The sequence below is a fragment of the Electrona antarctica genome (assembly GCF_951216825.1).
Source record: "Electrona antarctica genome assembly, chromosome: 2".
Classification (NCBI taxonomy): domain Eukaryota; kingdom Metazoa; phylum Chordata; class Actinopteri; order Myctophiformes; family Myctophidae; genus Electrona; species Electrona antarctica.
The window spans coordinates 12,263,594-12,284,036 of NC_136807.1; the positions used below are offsets into that span (position 1 = coordinate 12,263,594).

Below are 20,443 nucleotides of genomic sequence, written 5' to 3' on the forward strand. Positions count from 1 at the left end.
CAACTATCATTTAGTTGGGGACCACCTGGAACCCCATCAAGGACCACTGGTGGTCCTTGAGTGCTCGTTTTTCTTGCCTAGTTCTTTTAACTACCGGTAGTTGAAAAAGAGCCCTAATAATGTGTCCCTGGCTAAAATGGCACCTGTAGTGCAGTTCCAGCTGCAGTGATGCCCGGTTGGTTCCCGTCCTGGAGGGCTGCAGGATGCAGTTGAACACGTTGTTCTTGGTGCCGCCGTGGGCCTCGGAGGCTCTCCTCGGCCCAGGGGGGCGCGTGTCGTACGCCTCGGAGGCCCTCCTCGGCCCTCTCCTCGGCCCAGGGGGCCGCGTGTCGTACGCCAGCAGAGAATGAGACACCAGGTTGACGTTCTTGGAGCCGTTGGAGTAACTCTCAAACAGCACCTTGGATTTCATGAAATCAAACCTTTTGGCAAGAAGACAGGAAATTGTTATCAGAGTAAAAAAAGAAATTGCTAGTTTAAGTGAATCCACCAGAATGACATGTAATGGTGATTCTTCAAATGCGACCCGAAGAAGATTTGGGTTAAAGAATTCAAAATTATTCAACATTTTTCAAGATTTATAAAAAAAGATTGCAGATGTACTAGCTCGCAGCTTGGCACAAAGTCACTCGCTGTGAGCTTGTATATCTTCTATTTTTTTTAAATGTTGCTTATCTTGTCCTGCACCAGCAACAACTGGATGTACATACAATTCACCTAGGAAACATTGCATTACCCGCATATTCAGCCACAGTAGACATTACTGACACATTTGATGTCTCTCTAGTTTGTAGGAAAGGACAGGAAACGGAAGTTGCTTTGCTGTTTTAGTAGCCAATTCAAAAAGGCAAAAAAACAGGTCAGCATCAAGGCCTCTGATCCTACCTGGCTAGTGAGTGCTTGTGTCCGGTGGCTTTCGGGCCGTCCAGAAGCTCCAGGCTGACGTCCATCATGTCCACCAGCAAGGACAGACTGGTGTACACGTCACCGCCCAACACCGTCTAGGGAACAGGTCAAAGTGGGAGTGCGAGTTCAGTCTCTGTAGTCTCACACACAGAGGGACACTTTCGTTTTTAACCACGCCTTTACTTACTGCACTATAGTTTTATTCATGTAGTTTGTATTTTTATCTCCAGATGAGGGTACCGGTATCTGTGTATAGGCTGTGTTTGTCTGTTGTTGCCCACTGCACAAATGAAGTTCCGAAAGGAAAATAAAGAAATTTGAAGCAATTTAACGCAATTATGCGCAATCATTTATCTTGATCGTGTTTCACACTAAATTAGCCAACCGACAAAAGTATGCATAATGCATACTATTACTTTGAGTACTTTAAGTACGTTTTGATGCCAATACTTTTGTACTTTTACTCAATTAAATGTTGAATTCCGGACTTGCAACTTGTAACACAGTAGTTCTATTGCAGTATTGATACTAGTTTTACTTCAGTTCTTTCAGTTCGTTCTTTTTACTTCAGTTACTTCAGTTCAAAAACTTTTTCCACCACTGTGTTTATGGCTTTATGTGAGCTTCTTCTTTTCAAACGATTATAAAACACTGTGGAGCAGAAGCTGTGTGCGGACTCTTCTCTCTTTTACACTGTATCAACCTATTGTCCAGCACCGGGAGACTCTGTTTTGCAGAGCTTGGGTGTTGATGGTCGCTGAGGGGGCGCTTGTTTTACAGGTTAGTCTTCACTCTTCAGTGTTTTGTACGATACAATTGTATTGCGTGCGTGCGTGTGTGCGTGCGTCTCTCACGTGGCTGCTGGGGTCCTGCAGGTTGTAGGGTCTGTGTGTGTGTGTGTGTGTGTGTGCGTGCGTGCGTGCGTGTGTCTCTCACGTGGCTGCTGGGGTCCTGCAGGTTGTAGGGTGTGTGTGTGTTTGTGTGAGTGTCTCTCTCACGTGGCTGCTGGGGTCCTGCAGGTTGTAGGGTCTGTGTGTGTGTGTGTGTGTGTGTGTGTGTCTCTCTCTCACGTGGCTGCTGGGGTCCTGCAGGTTGTAGGGTCTCAGGAACTCCTCCACAGGCTCCCCCAGGTTGTTGTCCAGCAGGCCTCGGATCAGCTGGTAGCGCTCCAGGTCCAGAGAGCAGTGGACCGACGACAGGCTGCCGTGGATGGACAGGTCTGGGACCGCATGACTCAGCTCCCTGGGAGACAAAACCACAAAGCTTTTTATAGAGTTTAGCAGCAAATGTCACTGACTTTTTGTTTTGTATGTTTTTAAAGCAGGTTAATTTAAACTAAACTGCACGAGGAAGCTCGCTATGAAGATTGCGTCTTCTGACGTGATCACAGAAGCATTCTAATACACTCACAGGCAATCCATTGGCTGGGTCTGGGACTAAGGTGCACCTTGACCACCCCCCCAGGTAAAGGTGATAAAGGTGCCAATAAACCAATTAGTCCCCACTTCTGTGTAACTTCTCATGAAGATCACATGCATTGCTACAAAGTCTTGATTTCAGTGTGTTTGAGTTTACTAGGACAGGAGCGAATTCTGGTTCCACAAACTGCACCACTGGTGAGTTCATGACTTTGGGGTTAAGAATTTCCTTGCACTATAAAATTCTATTGTTAATCGGACGGCCAGCAAACGGCCCTGATTATAAATCTAGCAGCTACAGCTACACTATATTCTAGTGACAGCTAGGCTAGCTACTAGCTACAGCTACGCTGGCTACTAGTTGGACGGCCAGCCCACGGCCCTGACTAGCCACAAGCCTGCTGAAGCTAAGCTAATAACAACTTAGCGTGGTTCCTGCAAAAGGACGCCCGGTGTTAGCTATTGTTAGCATCCCGCTAAGCTACCCTCCCCTTGTACTACTCCTGCTAACGGCCTGCAGAACGCCAAAGCAGTGATGTCGGGGAAGAGCAGAAACCAACGTCGCAAGGCTAACGATAAGCCCGCGGTGCTGCAGAAGCACTGTGAGGCATGCTCCAACTGGATGGCCGGCGAGGACAAACACGAGGACTGTGTCCGTTGTTTGGGCCTGCAGCACGCTTTCGACGCCGTTCATAACCCGGGTGCCTGCTCCCTGTGTGACGGCGTCGACGCACGCATCATAACCCGCAGGCTAGTGCGTGCTAAGCAGTTCTTCGACGGAGCCATCCGACAACCAGAACCGGCAGACGACCGAGAGGTGGCCGATCAATTGGCGGAGGAGAGACGGGACGCATTGGACCCCGCTCGTTACTCTGAGGGTGATTATGCCGACCTACCGTCTACTTCCCGCGCGAAGCGGGCGGTTAAGAAAGCCAAACAAGCAGCTAGGAAAGCTCTGGCTGACGAGGTTACGGCTCCAGCGGCTGCCGAAATCCCGCACTCCCCGCCTCGCCAACGTACGAGGCGCACAGATCGTCCTTCCCCCGTCGAGCAACACGCCGGCGATGAAGAACAGTCCTCGGAGGGAGATCAGAGCCAGAGCTCCAGCGGTAGCTCCTCTTCTTCCTACTCTGAGGGCTCTTCTGGGAGTGAGTCAGAATCGGAGTCTGAGGGACGCCTCAGAGCCACTCTCATCGCAGGAATGCAGCCTCAGACGGCGGCCCGGACTGAGCCCGAGCCCCGGGCTGGGACTGAGGCTCTGACTACAACAGCTCCGGATGTAACCGAGCCACAGAGCACGGCGGTGCCTGACACGGCACCCCAGACCGATGTTCAGAACCGAGCCCCTGCTCGGTCCCGAATCGTCCTCGAGATGGACAAGTCAGAGCTGATTGATGTCTTCAAGAGGGCTACTGAACGCAGCGGTCTAACGTGGCCAGCTGAAGCTACTCCGGCGGCGGCTGCGACGGACACGGCCTGGGATGATTTCGGTAAGGATCCGGACGCTCCCCGAGCCAAACAGATCCTACCCTTGGCTAAGGGTTTCACGGGGGCGCTCGGTGAATCCTGGGAGCACCCATACACCCACTCCTTCCTACCCACACATAAGAAAGAGCTTGATTGTGTCGCCATGAAGAAAGTGGGTCTGGAATCTCTGCCCGAGATGGACAGATTCCTGGCTTCTCATCTCCTACATGTCCCCGAAGTCGCCCCGCCAAAAGAGCCGAAATTCGCTCTCACACAGGAAAACGACATGTCCACAATGGTGAAGAAGGCATACGCGACGCTTACGGGCTCCGTGAAAGCCATCAACGCCATCACACTACTCCAGGGCTCTGTCTCCCACATCTTCAAAACATCGGGAGAGGCATTGAATCTGGAGCAGCTCTACGAGCTACGGAGGCTCCATAAAGAGGCGCTCGCGCTGACAAGGTACAACACGGAGATGACGGGAAAAGCAATGGCTACTCTAGTGGTACTAGAACGGGCTAGATGGCTAAACCACTCCGAAACCAAAGAGAGAGCCTCTCTCCTGGACCAACCCATCCTGTAAGATAATCTTTTCTCGGGCACGGTGGCCGATCTCACGGCCAGGCACGAAGATAGAGAGAAAAAGAAGCAGGCGGCGCAGGCTTTCATGCCGACGGAGAAAAAGCCTCCGCCAGGTAACAAAAGAAATAGATCCTCGTACGGCCGCTCTATGAACCGGAGGGACAACGAGAGGGAGCGCGGCTCCAGGCCTCCTTTCAAGGCTCCAGCGGCTGCCAGAGCCCCCTCTGCTTCGGGAGGCCAGTGGCAACACCGACAGCAGTCACAGCAGGATCGCAAGAAGGACACCGGGCCTCACGGTCAGCCTCCTTCCGCGGCGGCGGGACGGAAGCGTCAACGCCACACGCACAACAACAACAAGCAGCAGCGTAAGTGACATTGCGCCGAGCCTCGGGGAGACGTTGATGGAATCCGTCTCCCTCCGCCCCCACGTTCTGGGAAGAGCTTACGCTGGCGGCGTAGTAGCCTCGGGCTTTACGCCACTAGCGCAGAGAGCACCGGACAGAGTGAGCGTTGTTGCACCGATTTTTGCGAAAAAGATGTCGTTGCATACTGTACCTCCCCTGTCCCCCTCCCTGATTCAAATAAAAATGTTGTGTGGAACAAAATGTTTGAATCCTTGCCAGAACACACGGGGTATGAGCCCACTGCCACGCAGGTCAATGAGACGACCCGCGGCAGTGGGACGAAACGCAGATATTTTGACAGCGCATCAGAGCGCTGCAAAAAGGCACAAGCACCATGCCAGTTTGATGGCCCCGTCGCTAGGGGGCGCCGTTTTACCACGGCTGAACATGGTGCCAGTGTTAACCAAGGTAACACAATGCCTGCCGCGGGAGGCACCCACTCTAACTCAAAAAAGAGTAGGGCTGACAATAAATCCTCTGACGCGGTGCGTTTCAAAATGGATAGAGTGCGGCGCACACACCTGGGTGGTGGACACCGTGAGAAAAGGCTACAAGCTGCAGTTCTCCGCAGAACCACCCACATTCGAGAAGATAATATTCTCTCAGGCAAGCGGACAGGCAGCCGTCATTTTGCGAAACGAAATAATTTCCCTGCTGGCCAAGAATGCCATTCAGGAAGTACCTCCAGATCAGAGCCTAAACGGTTTCTACAGTCGGTATTTTCTGGTAAAGAAAAAGGGGGGGGGGATGCGTCCTATTCTGGACCTCCGAGCCCTCAACCGATATCTGAAGGATTTTCGTTTCAAGATGCTGACAAATGCGGCACTGTTACGCATGATACGCAAAGGGGATTGGTTCACGTCAGTGGACCTCAAGGACGCCTATTTTCATGTCCCGATTTACCCGCCGCACAGGAAGTTCCTGCGGTTCGGGTTCGGAGGACGGGTTTACGAATACCTAGTTCTCCCTTTCGGGATGTCCTTGAGCCCCCGAGTGTTTGTGAAGTGTACTCAAGCGGCCATAGCCCCTTTGAGACAACGGGGAGTTCGCATAGCGAGCTATATCGACGACTGGCTCCTGCTTGCGCAGTCGGAAAGCGAGGCACGACTCCACACCAGCTGGGTAGTGAGTCACCTGCAGTCTCTGGGTTTCAGTCTGAACTACGAAAAGAGCGTGCTCATACCAGCGAGGTCAACAGACCTCATAGGTTTAACACTGAACTCTGTCTCCCTCACGGCTCGGCTGTCACAGGACAGAATGACTTCCGTTCTGAAGTGCGCGAGCTCGTTCCAGGTGGGACGCAGGGTCCCTTTTCGTACGTGCCAGAAAATGGCGGGACTCATGGCTTCTGCTATAACCGTGTTACGGTTAGGCAGACTGTACATGAGACCTTTTCAGAGGTGGATGCTCTCACTCAGGGTGCCCAACGATCGCCGTCATCGCCTGGTTACAGTCCAAACGGAGTGTATATCGGCGCTGCATCCATGGAGAGACAGGTCATTTCTTTCCGAAGGAGTGTCCATGGGTCTGGTCGTGTCGAGGAAGATCATCACTACGGATGCCAGTATGACTGGGTGGGGCGCCACCCACGAGGGCAGAACTGCCAGGGGAGTGTGGGGCGACGAACTGAGGACCGCCCACATCAACTATCTAGAGCTGATGGCAGTATGGTTAGCCGTACGACACTTCGAACCCCTCATCAAGGATTGTCACGTCCTGGTCAGGACGGACAATACGACGACCATGTGCTACGTCAACAAGCAAGGGGGACTGCGATCCCGCCTGCTGCATGCACTAGCACAAGACCTGACTCTGTGGTGCGACACACATTTGAGGTCAATCAGAGCCTCCCACGTCCCGGGGATACTGAACAGGGGAGCGGATCTTCTGTCCAGAGGGAGGTGCCACTATGCGGACTGGTCCCTACACGACGCGGTGGCAGCTCAGCTCTGGGACAGGTTCGGCCGACCACAAGTGGACCTGTTCGCCTCGGGGGAGAACGCGAAATGCCCGGAGTTCTTCTCCATAGCGGGACAGGAGTCTCTGGGCCTAGACGCGCTAGCGCACGTCTGGCCCGGAAGTCTGCTGTACGCGTTCCCTCCCATTTCCCTGATATCTCCAGTCCTGGAGAGAGTGAGAACCCAGGGCCTAGCGGTAATACTGATAGCTCCAGGGTGGGGCTCTTGGAGGTCGGAGATATCACCTCTCCTCTACGACCATCCGTGGCAGCTCCCGCTGCGCAGGGATCTGCTGACGCAAGCGAAGGGGGAAATCTTCCATCCACGGCCGGAAGACCTGGATCTATGGGCTTGGCCCGTGAGAGGATGAACCTTGACGCGGAAGGCCTGCCGCAGAGTGTCATCGACACTATACAGAGTGCGAGAGCTCGGTCAACCAGGGAGGCCTACGACGGGAGGTGGCGTGCGTTTGAGAAATGGTGTCTACAGACGCAGGCGGTGCCTTTTCAGGCATCTGTGAAAGTGATTCTGTCTTTCCTTCAGAGTCTGATGGACAAGGGCCTGTCTTACAACTCCCTGAAGGTCTACCTGGCGGCTATTTCGGCCTGCCATGTTGGATTCGGGAATGGCACTGTCTGGGTGCACCCTCTAGTGCGTCGGTATATGGCTGGTGCGATGCGCCTCCTCCAGGTACCGAAGTCTATGGTTCCTTCGTGGGACCTCGCGCTGGTTTTGGACTCCTTGTCTCGACCGCCATTCGAGCCATTGGCGTCAGTGGGGCTGCAGTTTTTGTCGTTGAAAACGGCGCTACTGCTGGCGTTGGTGACTGCTAAACGGGTCGGTGACATTCACGCTTTTTCAGTGAGCGAGGAGTGCACACGTTTTTCCGTGGACAGGACGAGGGTGGTCATTACGACCAACCCGGCTTTTGTGCCTAAGAACCAGTTGACCACCTGTATACCGGTGGACCTGGTGGAATTCTGTCCTCCTCCTTTTTCCTCGGCAGAGGATGAGAGGAGGCATACTCTGTGCCCTGTACGGGTTTTACGAACTTACATGGACAGGACGGCGGCACACAGGAAGACAACTCAGTTGTTTGTGTCCTGGGCCCCCAAGACCTTGGGGAAGGCAGTATCCAAGGTGAGGATCTCACAATGGATAGTGGAAGCCATAGAACGATCTTACTCGGCCAGGGGTTTGCAGCCTCCCATAAGGGTGAAGGCGCACTCCACGAGGGGTATGGCGACGTCCTGGGCTCTCTCCAGGGGAGTGTCTATCCAGGAGGTGTGTACGGCTGCGAGCTGGGCATCCTCCTCGACGTTTGCCAATTTTTACAGATTGGATGTGACGGCTGCGCCAGTGGCGCATGCTGTCCTCAGCGTGGCTTCAAAGTAAGGTTTGGATCTGTCGGGCCTCTGAGTGGAGTGGCCCTGGGTCCGAGGTTCCTTCCTTTTTCCGCCGGCTTTTTGAGCCGGGTGGTTTTTCGCTCCCGTCACCCTACAGGCAGAGGTCGGGACCCGTGAGTCTAGACTTTGTGGTGGCAAGAAGGGAGTGTATCGGGTCTTCATAGCGAGCTTCCTCGTGCAGTTTAGTTTAAATTAACTATAGGTTACGAAGGTAACCCTGGTTAATTAAATAAACAAGCGAGGAAGCTCGCCAAAACGCCCTTCTTGTAGGCAATGCCTCATGAGAAGGTTCCACATGTTTGAAGTGGGGACTAATTGGTTTATTGGCACCTTTATCACCTTTACCTGGGGGGGTGGTCAAGGTGCACCTTAGTCCCAGACCCAGCCAATGGATTGCCTGTGAGTGTATTAGAATGCTTCTGTGATCACGTCAGAAGACGCAATCTTCATAGCGAGCTTCCTCGCTTGTTTATTTAATTAACCAGGGTTACCTTCGTAACCTATAGTTTTGTGCTAGTGAGTAAAAATAAGTTGGAAAGGCTTAGTTTTAGTGTCTCTTTCAGTTTCCTTATTAAATATGGTGTAGTCGGGGGAGCACGCACGCACGCGCGCGCATGCACGCGCACGCACGCACGCACGCGCACGCACACACGCACACACACACGCACGCGCACACACGCACACACGCACACACACACACACACACACACACACACACATACACACACACACACACACACACACACACACAGACACACACACACACAGACACACACACACACACACACACAGGCCATCTGTCAAACAAAACCCCACCTCAAATATAAATAACAGGTCAATGGGGAAGCAACCGACACTAAACTAATTAAATAATCGGACGTCAACAACTCAGCTTATTTCCGGCACGCAAGCAAAGTACAAACATCCGACCCACTTGTCCAGATTGCGTTCCACTTTGAGCTTGAGGCGGCAGCGCTCCTTCAGCAGCGTGTCTCCGGTGCGGCGGACAGAGTAGGAGGGGAACACCAGGTCACAGGAGGAGGAGGAGTCTGGGGGCTGCTTCCCGCCGCCGTCCCACAGCTGACAGGGCAGGCGCTCCGCTGCAAAGATGTCCATCTCCTGGAGGTCCAGAGCAATGCAGTCCAGCAGGCACACGTGCTCTTCTAAAACCAATTAACAACAATAGAAAGATGATGCCGATTTCCGGGGGATTCATCTGGTCTGATTATTAACCCATTTAGACCTGAGGACGATTCTACAAATGCCTTCTAAATCCTGGCAGTTTTCTGTCAGTGGTGCTCAAACATTTGTATGTCAAGGACCCCCAAAAATATATGTAATTGGCCACCGACCCCCATCTGAAAATATGTTATTCCAGGGATCCTCCCAGACGTACAACGATTTGAGTTAAAAAACGTTCGCTCTGAAAGAATATATTCAAATATTTTTCAACAGCTAAAAGCTATAAGGTGACACAGATGCGTGTCCCTAACCTGGGTTATGAGAGAACTCGTCCTCAGGTATTCCCCCCAGTAGGTCGAGGTGTTGTGGTCTGTCCACGGGGAGTCCTGAGGAGGAGGAGGGCGTGGAGTTTTTCGTCTTCTCCTCCTCAGTGGTCCTTGCTGCCGTGCTCTGGGTCTCTGCAGCACTCTGCTGCTGCTGCTGCTGCACGCGGTGCTTTGTAAGGGAGCGCCCATGGAAAAGGAGCAGGCACAAAGTTAGCCTTTTGGTTAATTGAGCAACGTGTTAAATCACATTATCAATGACTTTCATGTCCATAGAAATATAGCTGGTTCGCAAAAAACAAACAAACACACAAAACAACAAATCACCATTAAAATCACATCATCTCAGAAAATCAAGAGTTTCCAGCTTTAGACTGCAGCAAAAAGCCCTTGGAACCCCGCCGTATGTTTTATAAAATGACTCAAAACTCAAATGCATTTATTAAAGGAATACACTACTACGGTTTCAGCGAATAATGTCTTTGAATAACAGCATTGGCGTTAGCATGCTTAATGCTTTGCCACACGGTGTACTGTGTCTACAGAAGCCTGGAGTCTCTATTTTGGGCATGTAAATTATAAGCAAACCTTTTATATATAACTTTTTATAGGCTCCGAGTGCTTGTAGATCTGACATTTTTTGCTATTTGACAAATAAGTGAACCTTGAACCTTGACTTAAGAGGTTAATGTACGGTATCCACATGTCCACTATGCATCAACATGGAAATATTAAAGGTTTCATGACATTAATTTTCATTTATTTCTATATTTTGTTTTTCTTTATTAGGTTTTATGACCTCAATTACACCCACACAACCTGAACTTTGAACATTCAGTGGTTTTCTCTGTGTGTTCTGAAGCTTTTTGAACTGCAATGAAAACAGAACAAAATCCCTCAACAGTGACATAGATCTGCTGTCATACATATATGGGATTTGTGGACTCTTACCTCACACTCCACAGGCAAATCAGAGCACTTGTTTGAGCCAGAAAACCCCAGACCACAGAAAATCTACTGAAATGTTAAAAGTTCGCGTTTTTTGGGTGCAATTGAGCTCAGAAAACCTACAAAAAATAAGAAAAGTAAATAAATAAATGTCACGATCCTTTTAAACTATCTGTTGGTGAAGGAGCTTATTCACCAGAAAAAAAGCAGTGCATTCCTTGTATCTATGCTGTACATGCAAAACCAGTTTCAGAGTAAAAGTCCAGTCCACCACACACGCATCCACAGGTTGTTCACTCACTTGTACCTTGTAAATAGATGGATCCTTGTATGAATTTGCATGCAATATCAAATTCTTCACAGACAATACAAGACGGATGGTGAAATACTATTACAGCATACACTATCTCTCCTCCCTTCAACATCACACAACATTATGAAACTGTTAATAAAACATTAACAAACGTGGTGTGAGAATTACAACAATGTCATGTAATCGCATTCACTATAATGCACAATAATTGTACTGCACAGTCTGCAGGGGCGATTTAGGGAGCACTGCATTTATAAAGCATTTCCCACTGAGCTCCAGGCATGCTGGATGAGAGACGGACATGCAGCATCCTAGCCAGTAAAACAAGGCATTCATTTTGGTAACAGGGTTTTCCCTGGCTTTGCGTTGCCATACGGTCAGAGATACGTCTGGGGGGACATCTACATTCAACATGGTTTCCAGGTGGAAACAATTTAGTGGGGTCGTATCTGATACTTCCGTGACCGCGGAGAGAAAAGGTCATTTTCTCAGTGGATTTATCATCTATGAAGGTTAAAAAACAAATTGAGCCCCCGCATGCCCAAATGTGCCCAATTGTGCTCAACTGTGCTGCTGACCTCATCACATTTGTGATGACGGCTATGGCCCTTTTTAGCCCAAGGAGTGTTTTGCGTTTTTTGTGCAAAACTAATGCTTGGAATGGATTCTGAATCATGAAACCCCCCCTAGTTTGACACACGTCACATGCTACTTAAAGCAGAATGGTATTACAGGTACTGTAATATTGCCTTATTGTGCCTTAACCCATTCTGGGCGGGAACCCCTTTTGGTGTTTTAAGCATTATGTTATACTTTAGCTATTGAAAAATAGTTCTGCTATTTTTGAAAAATTGTGAAAATGCGGCGCAAATCTTTGAATATACATTCTTTCAGAGTGAACGTTTTTAACTCAAATCTTTGCTTCTGGGGGGTCCCTGGAACAACATATTTTCAGATGGGGGGTTGACGGCCTATTACAAAAAAAATTGGGGGTCCTTGACTTGAAAATGTATGAGACTGACATTAGAAAACTGTCAGGATTTAGAAGACATTTGTAGAATCGACCTCGGGTCTAAATGGGTTAACAGACCTTGTTGATGGTGGCCATATGGATTTGGGGCTCTCGTGGATTTTGCCCACATTTCCGTGAGGTACATGGGGGCTCAATTTGGTTTTTAAATTTCATAGATGATAAATCCACTGAGAAACGGACCTTTGCTCTCCGCGGTCACGGAAGTATCAGATACGACCTGAACTGATTCAGAGATTTAAAAAATAACTGCATTGCACAACAAACGAAATGACTTTAGGGGCCGTCATTTATTTTGGGGCTTTGACAGGGATGGTTTTCCAAAGGAAAGCAGTTAAGTGTAGGTTTGTATTAACGGCCGTTCTCGCCGCTGTTCTCGGAACTACGTTGAATTTAGATGTCAAGTATGATAAAGTTAAGTATGAAGTTTTAACAGCATTAACGGCTCGATCAATACAGTTGTTAAGCGGTGGGCAGAAGTGCATAATTAAGGGGGGAGTTAAGGGGGAGTTAATAGCTTGGGAGGAAACGGTGTGCCAACAGGACTCACCAGAGAAGGGAAAAAGCAATGGACCATGGTAAGTTTCTCTACCTTGTCCCAGAGCGAGAAGGTACCATGGCTGCCGGCGGGAAGGAAGCGGTTGCGTATGCGCAGCTGGCCCAGGTTGGCCACGATGAGGCGCGGCGAGCAGGAACTCTCTGGGATTAAGAGCACGGGGGCGCCCGCCTCGATGTCCAACAGCACCCGAGACGCTCGCTGAGGGTGATCACGCACCTGCACACAGAAACACCAGAGGAGGAGTGTGAGGCAGGGAAAAAAATCAGCATGTGAGAAGTGAGAAATTAGGAAGTGTGTGTGTGTGTGTGTGTGTGTGTGTGTGTGTGAGTGTGAGTGTGAGTGTGAGTGTGAGTGTGTGTGTGTGTGTGTGTGTCTGCTAAACAGCTAAATTCGGACAGAAACAGAACGATTGTTATTGTGATTTTATTGTCAGCCCTTTTTTCTGAAAATTACTGTAGAGCCTACATAATATAAATACGGAAAATAAAGTTACCTGTATTGTCCCGAATATAAGACGACTCTGATTATAAGACGACCCCGTTTTTTTAGGATATTTCCATTGGAAAAACACATAGTCTTTATTATGTTATATTATTATATATTCAGGCCAATAGGGTAGCTATAAAGAGGAAATAAGACTAGAGTAAAGAGGGAGATTGTGGGTTAGTGTAAAGCTATATTTAGCCAGCTCTCGGCTAATCAAAGGAAACCAAGTATGTACTTTGGATCAAACACGGTAAGGATTGACATAATACAGCCATAAGCTTCTGCTTAAGCCAAGGCTGCCAAATGTTAAGCCACGGTTGGCCCACAGCCCAAACCAAAGATGTCTGGTGTCCTGAGACTGAGTCAGCGTGGTGGGGACTTTAATGCGAGGTGGCAGGTCTCTGTGCCTCCCGCTGTCTTCTCATCTTGGTTACCTTCTTGATAAGACAGCACACAGTGACAGACTTAATGCCAGTGGGATAATCTTGTTCTTTACTCTAACAGGACACACGGGGGCACAAGAAAGACTGGCTTCTTGCAATGCCCAGAAGATTAATTTTAACCCCTTTGACGTGCCATGCCCTTTGATGTGCCATGCCCGTTGATGTGACATGCACTACGTGGCCACCCCCCCATAGCGTTGGATCTTAAGAAATGTAGCGGCTTGATAAAGGTCCGGTTTCTTTCAGTTAAGACCTGGAACACATCTGTGTCACTTTAGCCACATTAACCATTATTTAATACTTTAGCTATTGAAAAATAGCAGATATACAAGCTCATAAAGCGGCACCGGGTGCCACGCTATGAGCTTGTAGATCTGCTTTTTTTTTTTTAATCTTGAAAGAAAATGTGTGAAAATATTTGAATACGTGTACTTTCACAGTGGAGTGATTTTTTAACTCAAATCTTTGCTTCTGGGGGTCCCTGGAATAAAATATTTTCAGATTGGGGTCTGTGGCCAAATATATATAATTCTGGGGGTCCTTGACATGAAAAGGGTTGAGCACCACTGACATAGAATCATATACCCTGATTTCCGGACTATAAGCCGCTACTTTTTTCCCATGCTTTGAACCCTGCGCCTGCGGCCTATACAACTGTGCGGCTAATCTATGGATTTTTACAGCTAACGGCCACTAGGGGACCTTCTAAATCTATCTCTATGTTATTACATTAAAACACCTGCGGCTTATAGTCCAGTGCGGCTTGTATACAGTATGTACACATTTGTTTTTTCCCCTAAATTTAGCTGGTGCGGCTTATATTCAAGTGCGCTTTATAGTCCGGAAATTACGGTATAGGTTTTTCAGAAATCTTAATGGGTTAAAGAAATGATCACTCACGGCTTGGCCCTCCATGGCGGCCCTCTGCCTGCCGAGGACATCCTGTAACTGGGTGAAATGTTGGATGAAGGCCACCACCTCGGCCTGGAAGCGCTGGGTGTGCACGTACTGCACCGAGGCCATCTGGAGGGACACCTTGATGTCACATTCCCGCTCCAGGTCTGGGTCGGGCTCGCCATACCTTTCAAAGAGGGAAATGGTTGAGCCCCTTCTGTACGTCAATTGCCCTCTTAGCCCTTGCCATGTACAGTACAATCTACAAGATCTACAAGCTCGTAGCTCGAGCTTGTAGATCTGCTATTTTTGAAAATTCGTGAAAATGTGGCCACATCTTTGAATACAGTATATATTCTTTCAGAGCGAACGTTTTTAACTCAAATATTGGCTTCTGGGGTGGTCCCTGGAACTACATAATATTGTCAGATGGTGGGTCGCCGGCCACATACATATAATTCTATAGGGTTCTTGACACTAAATAGTTTGAGCACAACTGACATAGAAACATAGGTTTTTCAGAAAACTGTCAGGATTTAGAAGACATTTTTTGAATCTGATATCAGGTCTAAATGGGTTAAGCAATTATAGCACAATGCTGGAACCAAGTGATACTGTACATACTTGTAGATGTTGAACACCAAGGCCTCTCCTCCCCGTGTGGTGAAGCGTTCTCTGTACAGGTCACCGTGTGGGGTGAGGTCACTCAGAGATAAGCTTCCAAGACTCCCGTGCAATTCCATGTCACCCTCTGAAATATATAACATTTGGTGTAAGGACGTTAAATCACAATGTTGTAGGGCTGTGAATCTTTGGGTGTCCCACGATTCGATTCCGATTCGGATTCTTGGGGTCACGATTCGATTCAACTCGATTCTCAATCCAAAAACGTTTTTTTTTTTTTTTATTCTAAAACATTATTTTTTCCAGATTCAAAATTATTCTCTATTCAAAATGATTCTCGATTCAATACTACGATACAATACAGCTGTGCTGAACTGAAGTGACTAGTACTGACTACAGTAACTTGAAAATGACTGAAGACATGTTTACTGTGATTAGGGTAAGCTTACATTTCATATCACAAACACCATGTAGTGAAAACTCCTGTAACTGTAACCAGGACCAAAAAAAAGACAAAAAAAAGGCGATTTTTGGAAATTATGAATCGATTTTGAATCGTTCATAACGGGAATCGATTTTTTTTTTTACACCCCTACAATGTTGTAAAGTCACTATTTACACTATTTCGATCATGAATGGCGATTATTTGATGAATGGTATATTATTATGAATGCAGAGAGCATTGTACATGTTATGGCCTGTTTGTTTTATTTTACAAACCTTGCATTTCCAGATGTGCAGATAATTTGGAAACACTCGCTTTCGCAAGCTCGTTGGTTTTCTTGTTTAGCACAAGAGACAGGGAATGCACCTGTGAAAGGAAAGGCAAAACATCCATTACTGTGTTTTTTTTACTATGCCGTATTATGGTATATCTTCATTTAAAGAGAACCCAAAATATCTTTGCAGAAAACAGCCATTTTGGCCATCACAAAATTTGGCAATTAATCCATTTAGGGCTGAGGCCGATTCTAAAAACGGCAATACTGAACTAAGTTTTCTGAAAATGTTCAAATATGAAATTCAAAAATTACAAAAATGTTATGCTGCTAATATACTGTACATACATAGCAACAAGAACCAAAAGGTCTATCATCCACATCCCACCAATGAACAGGTATCACTCCGACTTGAGGTTGGACTACAGTAAAGTACCAATTAAGTACCAGATAATTAATTATCCTTAAAAAACACCACAGCTACTGAAATAATAACCAATAACTCCCTGGACCCTGTCCCATATTCAGTTATATTCATATTCAGATTATGATAATACTGATAGATATTATCGTAAAATATTGATAATGAAAATGTGGTATAATAATCACAATAATACACTTGATATGTGCTGCTGGTCTACGGTACCCTCTCTTATTAGTGGGGCAGATAAGCTCATATGTGGAAGTTATTATGCATTTATATGCCAGTGGCAATATCTCATGGTATAGCATGAGCTGAAGTATTATAGTTTAAATATTGCATTCCAAATAGATTGAAATGACCGGAGACCTACCTTGAGGTCAAACTTAGTGTTGACTATTTCAATGGCCTCCTCCTCCACGATATCTGGGTAATATGCGTCTGGCTCGTACAGAGGATGCCCTGGCTCCAGCTGCGGCGACAAGGCAGGCTTCACCGCGTGGTTATTGGCTGTGGAGCCGATGCCGAAGAAGTCGAGGATGACCACCCACGTCTGCAGCGTGATCAACACGTCCAGGCAGTTGAAGTCCACGTCGATGCTTCGCCCCACGCCGCCGTAGCGCGCTTTGAACTCCGGGTGGCGCCGGTCCACCAGCAGCACGTTGATGTGCACGAGTGAGTCGTCGAAGTCGGGGGGCGGGTGCGGGGAGGGCGTGTTGCGGGAGGGCGACGGCGGCGGGGTGCTGGGGCAGGCCGGGTCCTTCTTGGTCTTGGCCGAAGGCGTGCTGGGATGCCTCTGGTACAGCTGGAAGACGTTGCGCGCCTCCTCCATGTGCGCGGGCAGCGAGCGCGGCATGTCGGGGCAGAGCGCGTTGGACGCCGACGGACAGCTCTGGGACAGGTACTCCTTGGGGCTGAAGGTGGAGGCCTTTTGGGGAACATGGATTAAAGGTTTCATGACATTCATTTTCATGTATTTTTTTTGTAGTTTTTTTTTTTTGGTTTTATGACCTCAATTACACCCACACAAGCTGAACTTTGAACATTCAGTGGGTTGTCTGTGGTCTGGGGTTTTCTCTGTGTGTTCTGAAGCCTTTTGAGCTGCAACAGGCAAAATCCCTCAACAGTGGCATTTGCTGGCAAATTCTTGTCATATGTGGGATTTGTGGACTCTTACATCAGAGTCCACAGGAAAAACCTGAGGCCATCCCAAACCTGAGGCCAACCCCACACCACAGAAAATCTACTGATTGTTAATGGTTACCGAAAATAGCCTATCTGCAAGCTCTGAATGCGTCACAGACGCATTGAGAGCTTGCAGATGGGCTAATTTTGATGTGCAACATGCTTCCATAGAAGACACGCTCACGGCTTCTATGGAATCCAAATGACTGAACTCAGTCGTGCAGACTGAGAACTTGCCTTGGGAGCTCCGCGGGACACCATCAGGTGTTTGTACTTGGACTCGGGGTTCCGCTCCAGCAGGTCCTCCATCAGCAGCGAGCGCAGGGCGAACTGGACGGCCAGCGAGTGCGGGTGGTCCTTGGTGAAGTCCCCCTCCAGGTCCTGGAAGCGGAGGCTGACCAGACCCTGGGAGCCCTGCGTCAGGTCGGCGCTCAGCTGCACCTGAAGCTCCGCCACGCTGAAGGTGGCTCTCACCTGAGTGAACAGCGGCAGCTCCAGAGACGGCTGGTTGCTGTGAGGCGTCAGCGGCGCGGCGGGAGAGGAGAGGGACTCGGACAGGGAAGCGTGGGCGTACGCGACGAGGTTGATGCGAGGAGGGTCCCTGGCGAACAGGCCGCCCCGGGGGTCGGGGAAGCGGTGAGGTTTGGTGGAGGAGGGGGTCGGAGGCGGCGGCGTTGGCGGCTCGTGACACGGCGTCCCGCGCTGCTCCTCGATCAGGGAGAGGTTGTCCAGAGTCTGGAGCACCTGCTCGTACACCGGCTTGCACAGGAACACCTAGTTGGCCAGAAAAGACAATGCAACAGCTAAAATATCATTCCCTGAACTAAATTACTTTTTTTTTAAATGAAAGAGACAAACATAACAGCAACTCCACCTGTTAATCACTTAAGTCGTATGACATATAATGAAAATAGGCCATCTACAAGCACACAATTTAGGCATTTTGCAGACACTCTTAATCCAGAGCGATTTACAGTATGCAAGAACAACACATGGTAATACAGTACATTAAAAACATAGAAATAGTCATCAAGGATCATAAGTAAGCTAAGAACTTAACATCCATCTAACAGTAGAATATCTGTACAATGAAACTATAAGTAAAGATATACAGTATGTGTGTCTATACACACACACAATGCATGATCACACTATGGGACGTTGTGAGCTTATATTTATAAATATCATATTAACAGTAGGCATGTAACGATTCACTCAACTCACGATACGATTCGTATCATGATATGAGGTTCACGATACGATTTTTCACGATATTAAAAATATATATATTTTAAAGAAAAATTACCGTTTCTTTAATTTTATATAATTTATCTTCCCCCCCGAGATGTTTTATTTAACTACATTGCAAAAGAAGTAGCATTACTTTTGACAGTGCAGAAACATAATTGCCTTCCTTGATGAGCATCAACGACCATCATCACCTGGGCAGTGGGCACAGTCACAGACACACACAGCTCCCCTCTACAGTGCTCTACTACTGAAAGTGACTATCATTTCTCTCCAAAAGCACTTGAATATGATGGAATATGACTAAAGCTCACATTTCACATCACACACTAGCCCCCCTAAAAAATATATATATATAAATAAAAATTGAAAATCGATTTTTTTATTTCAATGAATCGAATCGATTCGAATCGATTCATATCGTCGGGATTAATATCGATATATATCGATATACGATATATCGTTACATGCCTAATTAACAGCAATTTTTGATAATTAGAAAAATTTTAGAAAATGTCCCCAAAATAGCAATGCCAAGGTAAATGTGGTTATATGGCACTCTTAACTCAAAAGTGAATTATTTCTTTAGATCAGTGGTTTTCAACCAGTGGTCTGGGGACCACCGGTGGTCCTTGAGCTAAATGATGGAGAGCTGGTAACCAAAATAACCCTTATAGATCTTTAACTCTTGAGAGTGTAAAATGAAACCAAATGGACCCGTACAGGTCCATTTGGTTTCATTTTACGCTCTCAAGAGTTACATTATTGTTAAACATCTGCATTACTTCATTTACAAGAAGTCTACACAATTAGAGAATGTAGAATAATTGTTATTTTGATCGTTTGCCAAAAGCATGGAATCGTATCCAACGATAACAAAATATTCTTTGAGAGGCTAAATGTCATCAAATGGTGGTTCCGTGGCTCAAAGGATGAATAAATAATGGGCCTTGATATGAAAAGGGTTGAAAACCAGTGCTTTAGAAACATAAACACTACGTGTTAATAAGTGTTGTACCTGAACAGGATTCACAAATTTGCCCTGTATCTTCATTAATCCTGAGCTCTGGCAGGGCTCATCAGCGGTGAGAAAGTTGAACTGGATGTCTTCATCGATGGGAATTTTCTCCACGGTGAACTGGATGGTGGTGTCCTTCAATATATGGAATGCTATCAGAGAAAAAGGTTTTAAAGCAATTAAAATGTAGACATTGCATATCTCTGCTGTCCGGAGGAAACCTCATAACTCCAAAATGTTCATTTTTCAGGAAATTAAAAATATACGTTTTTAACTCTTTGAGAGTTTCATGGATTTCTATATAGTTTTTAGACTTCTCTATGGCAGAATGGCGTTTTTGAATGATTTATTGAAAATTCTCTGTTGTGAATGTGTGACAACGAAAGACCTTCAGAGAAAGCTTGGCTTGTCTGCTTCCAGGAAAAAAATGAACTGAGTTGATAAAATGTTTAGTTGTGGTGTTGGAAGCCATTTAAAAGAGCCTGCATTTACACTGGGTAGTGTTTCTAGGACAACAAAAAAAGTTATGACCGGTTGAAGTTTTATTTTCTAAATAACTTTTTTTCTGCTGGGCGTACATAGCCATGCAATATCTCATTTTAAAGGGTGAGTTGTCTAGTTCAATTAAAATAAAATAAAAAGTTTCTCACATGTACCACTGTAGATATTTTGCCATCTATAAATAGCATGGTCAGTCATGATCAATCTGACCTATCCAGCTAAAAGTCCCCCTAGCTCTGAAATGGAACATCATATAAACTCAATTCTTTTTTGGGGTAAAATTAGACATTCTAACGCACATTTTGATATATACCATGTTTACATAGTCTTACCAGTACCGTGTCTATTCATGCATGTATCTCAAAAACCTGTTGTGAAGAAACAGTTTTGATAAAAAACTCATCC

General features: G+C 47.2%; 1 protein-coding gene across 1 annotated transcript in view; it reads right to left on the minus strand.

Annotated features, from left to right (window-relative positions):
* vps13d (vacuolar protein sorting 13 homolog D) overlaps positions 1 to 20,443 on the minus strand; it is a 107,912-nt gene that overhangs the window by 63,602 nt on the left and 23,867 nt on the right. Inside the window, exons 20-31 of the mRNA XM_079528272.1 lie at positions 19,538 to 19,689; positions 17,509 to 18,045; positions 16,460 to 17,014; positions 15,667 to 15,757; positions 14,947 to 15,073; positions 14,329 to 14,509; positions 12,491 to 12,715; positions 9,638 to 9,821; positions 9,079 to 9,307; positions 1,977 to 2,148; positions 886 to 1,001; positions 144 to 422 (exon numbers count right to left, since the gene is read on the minus strand). Of these exons, the coding sequence (XP_079384398.1) occupies positions 144 to 422; positions 886 to 1,001; positions 1,977 to 2,148; positions 9,079 to 9,307; positions 9,638 to 9,821; positions 12,491 to 12,715; positions 14,329 to 14,509; positions 14,947 to 15,073; positions 15,667 to 15,757; positions 16,460 to 17,014; positions 17,509 to 18,045; positions 19,538 to 19,689 (2,848 nt within the window). The remainder of the gene's footprint in view (positions 1 to 143; positions 423 to 885; positions 1,002 to 1,976; positions 2,149 to 9,078; positions 9,308 to 9,637; positions 9,822 to 12,490; positions 12,716 to 14,328; positions 14,510 to 14,946; positions 15,074 to 15,666; positions 15,758 to 16,459; positions 17,015 to 17,508; positions 18,046 to 19,537; positions 19,690 to 20,443) is intronic.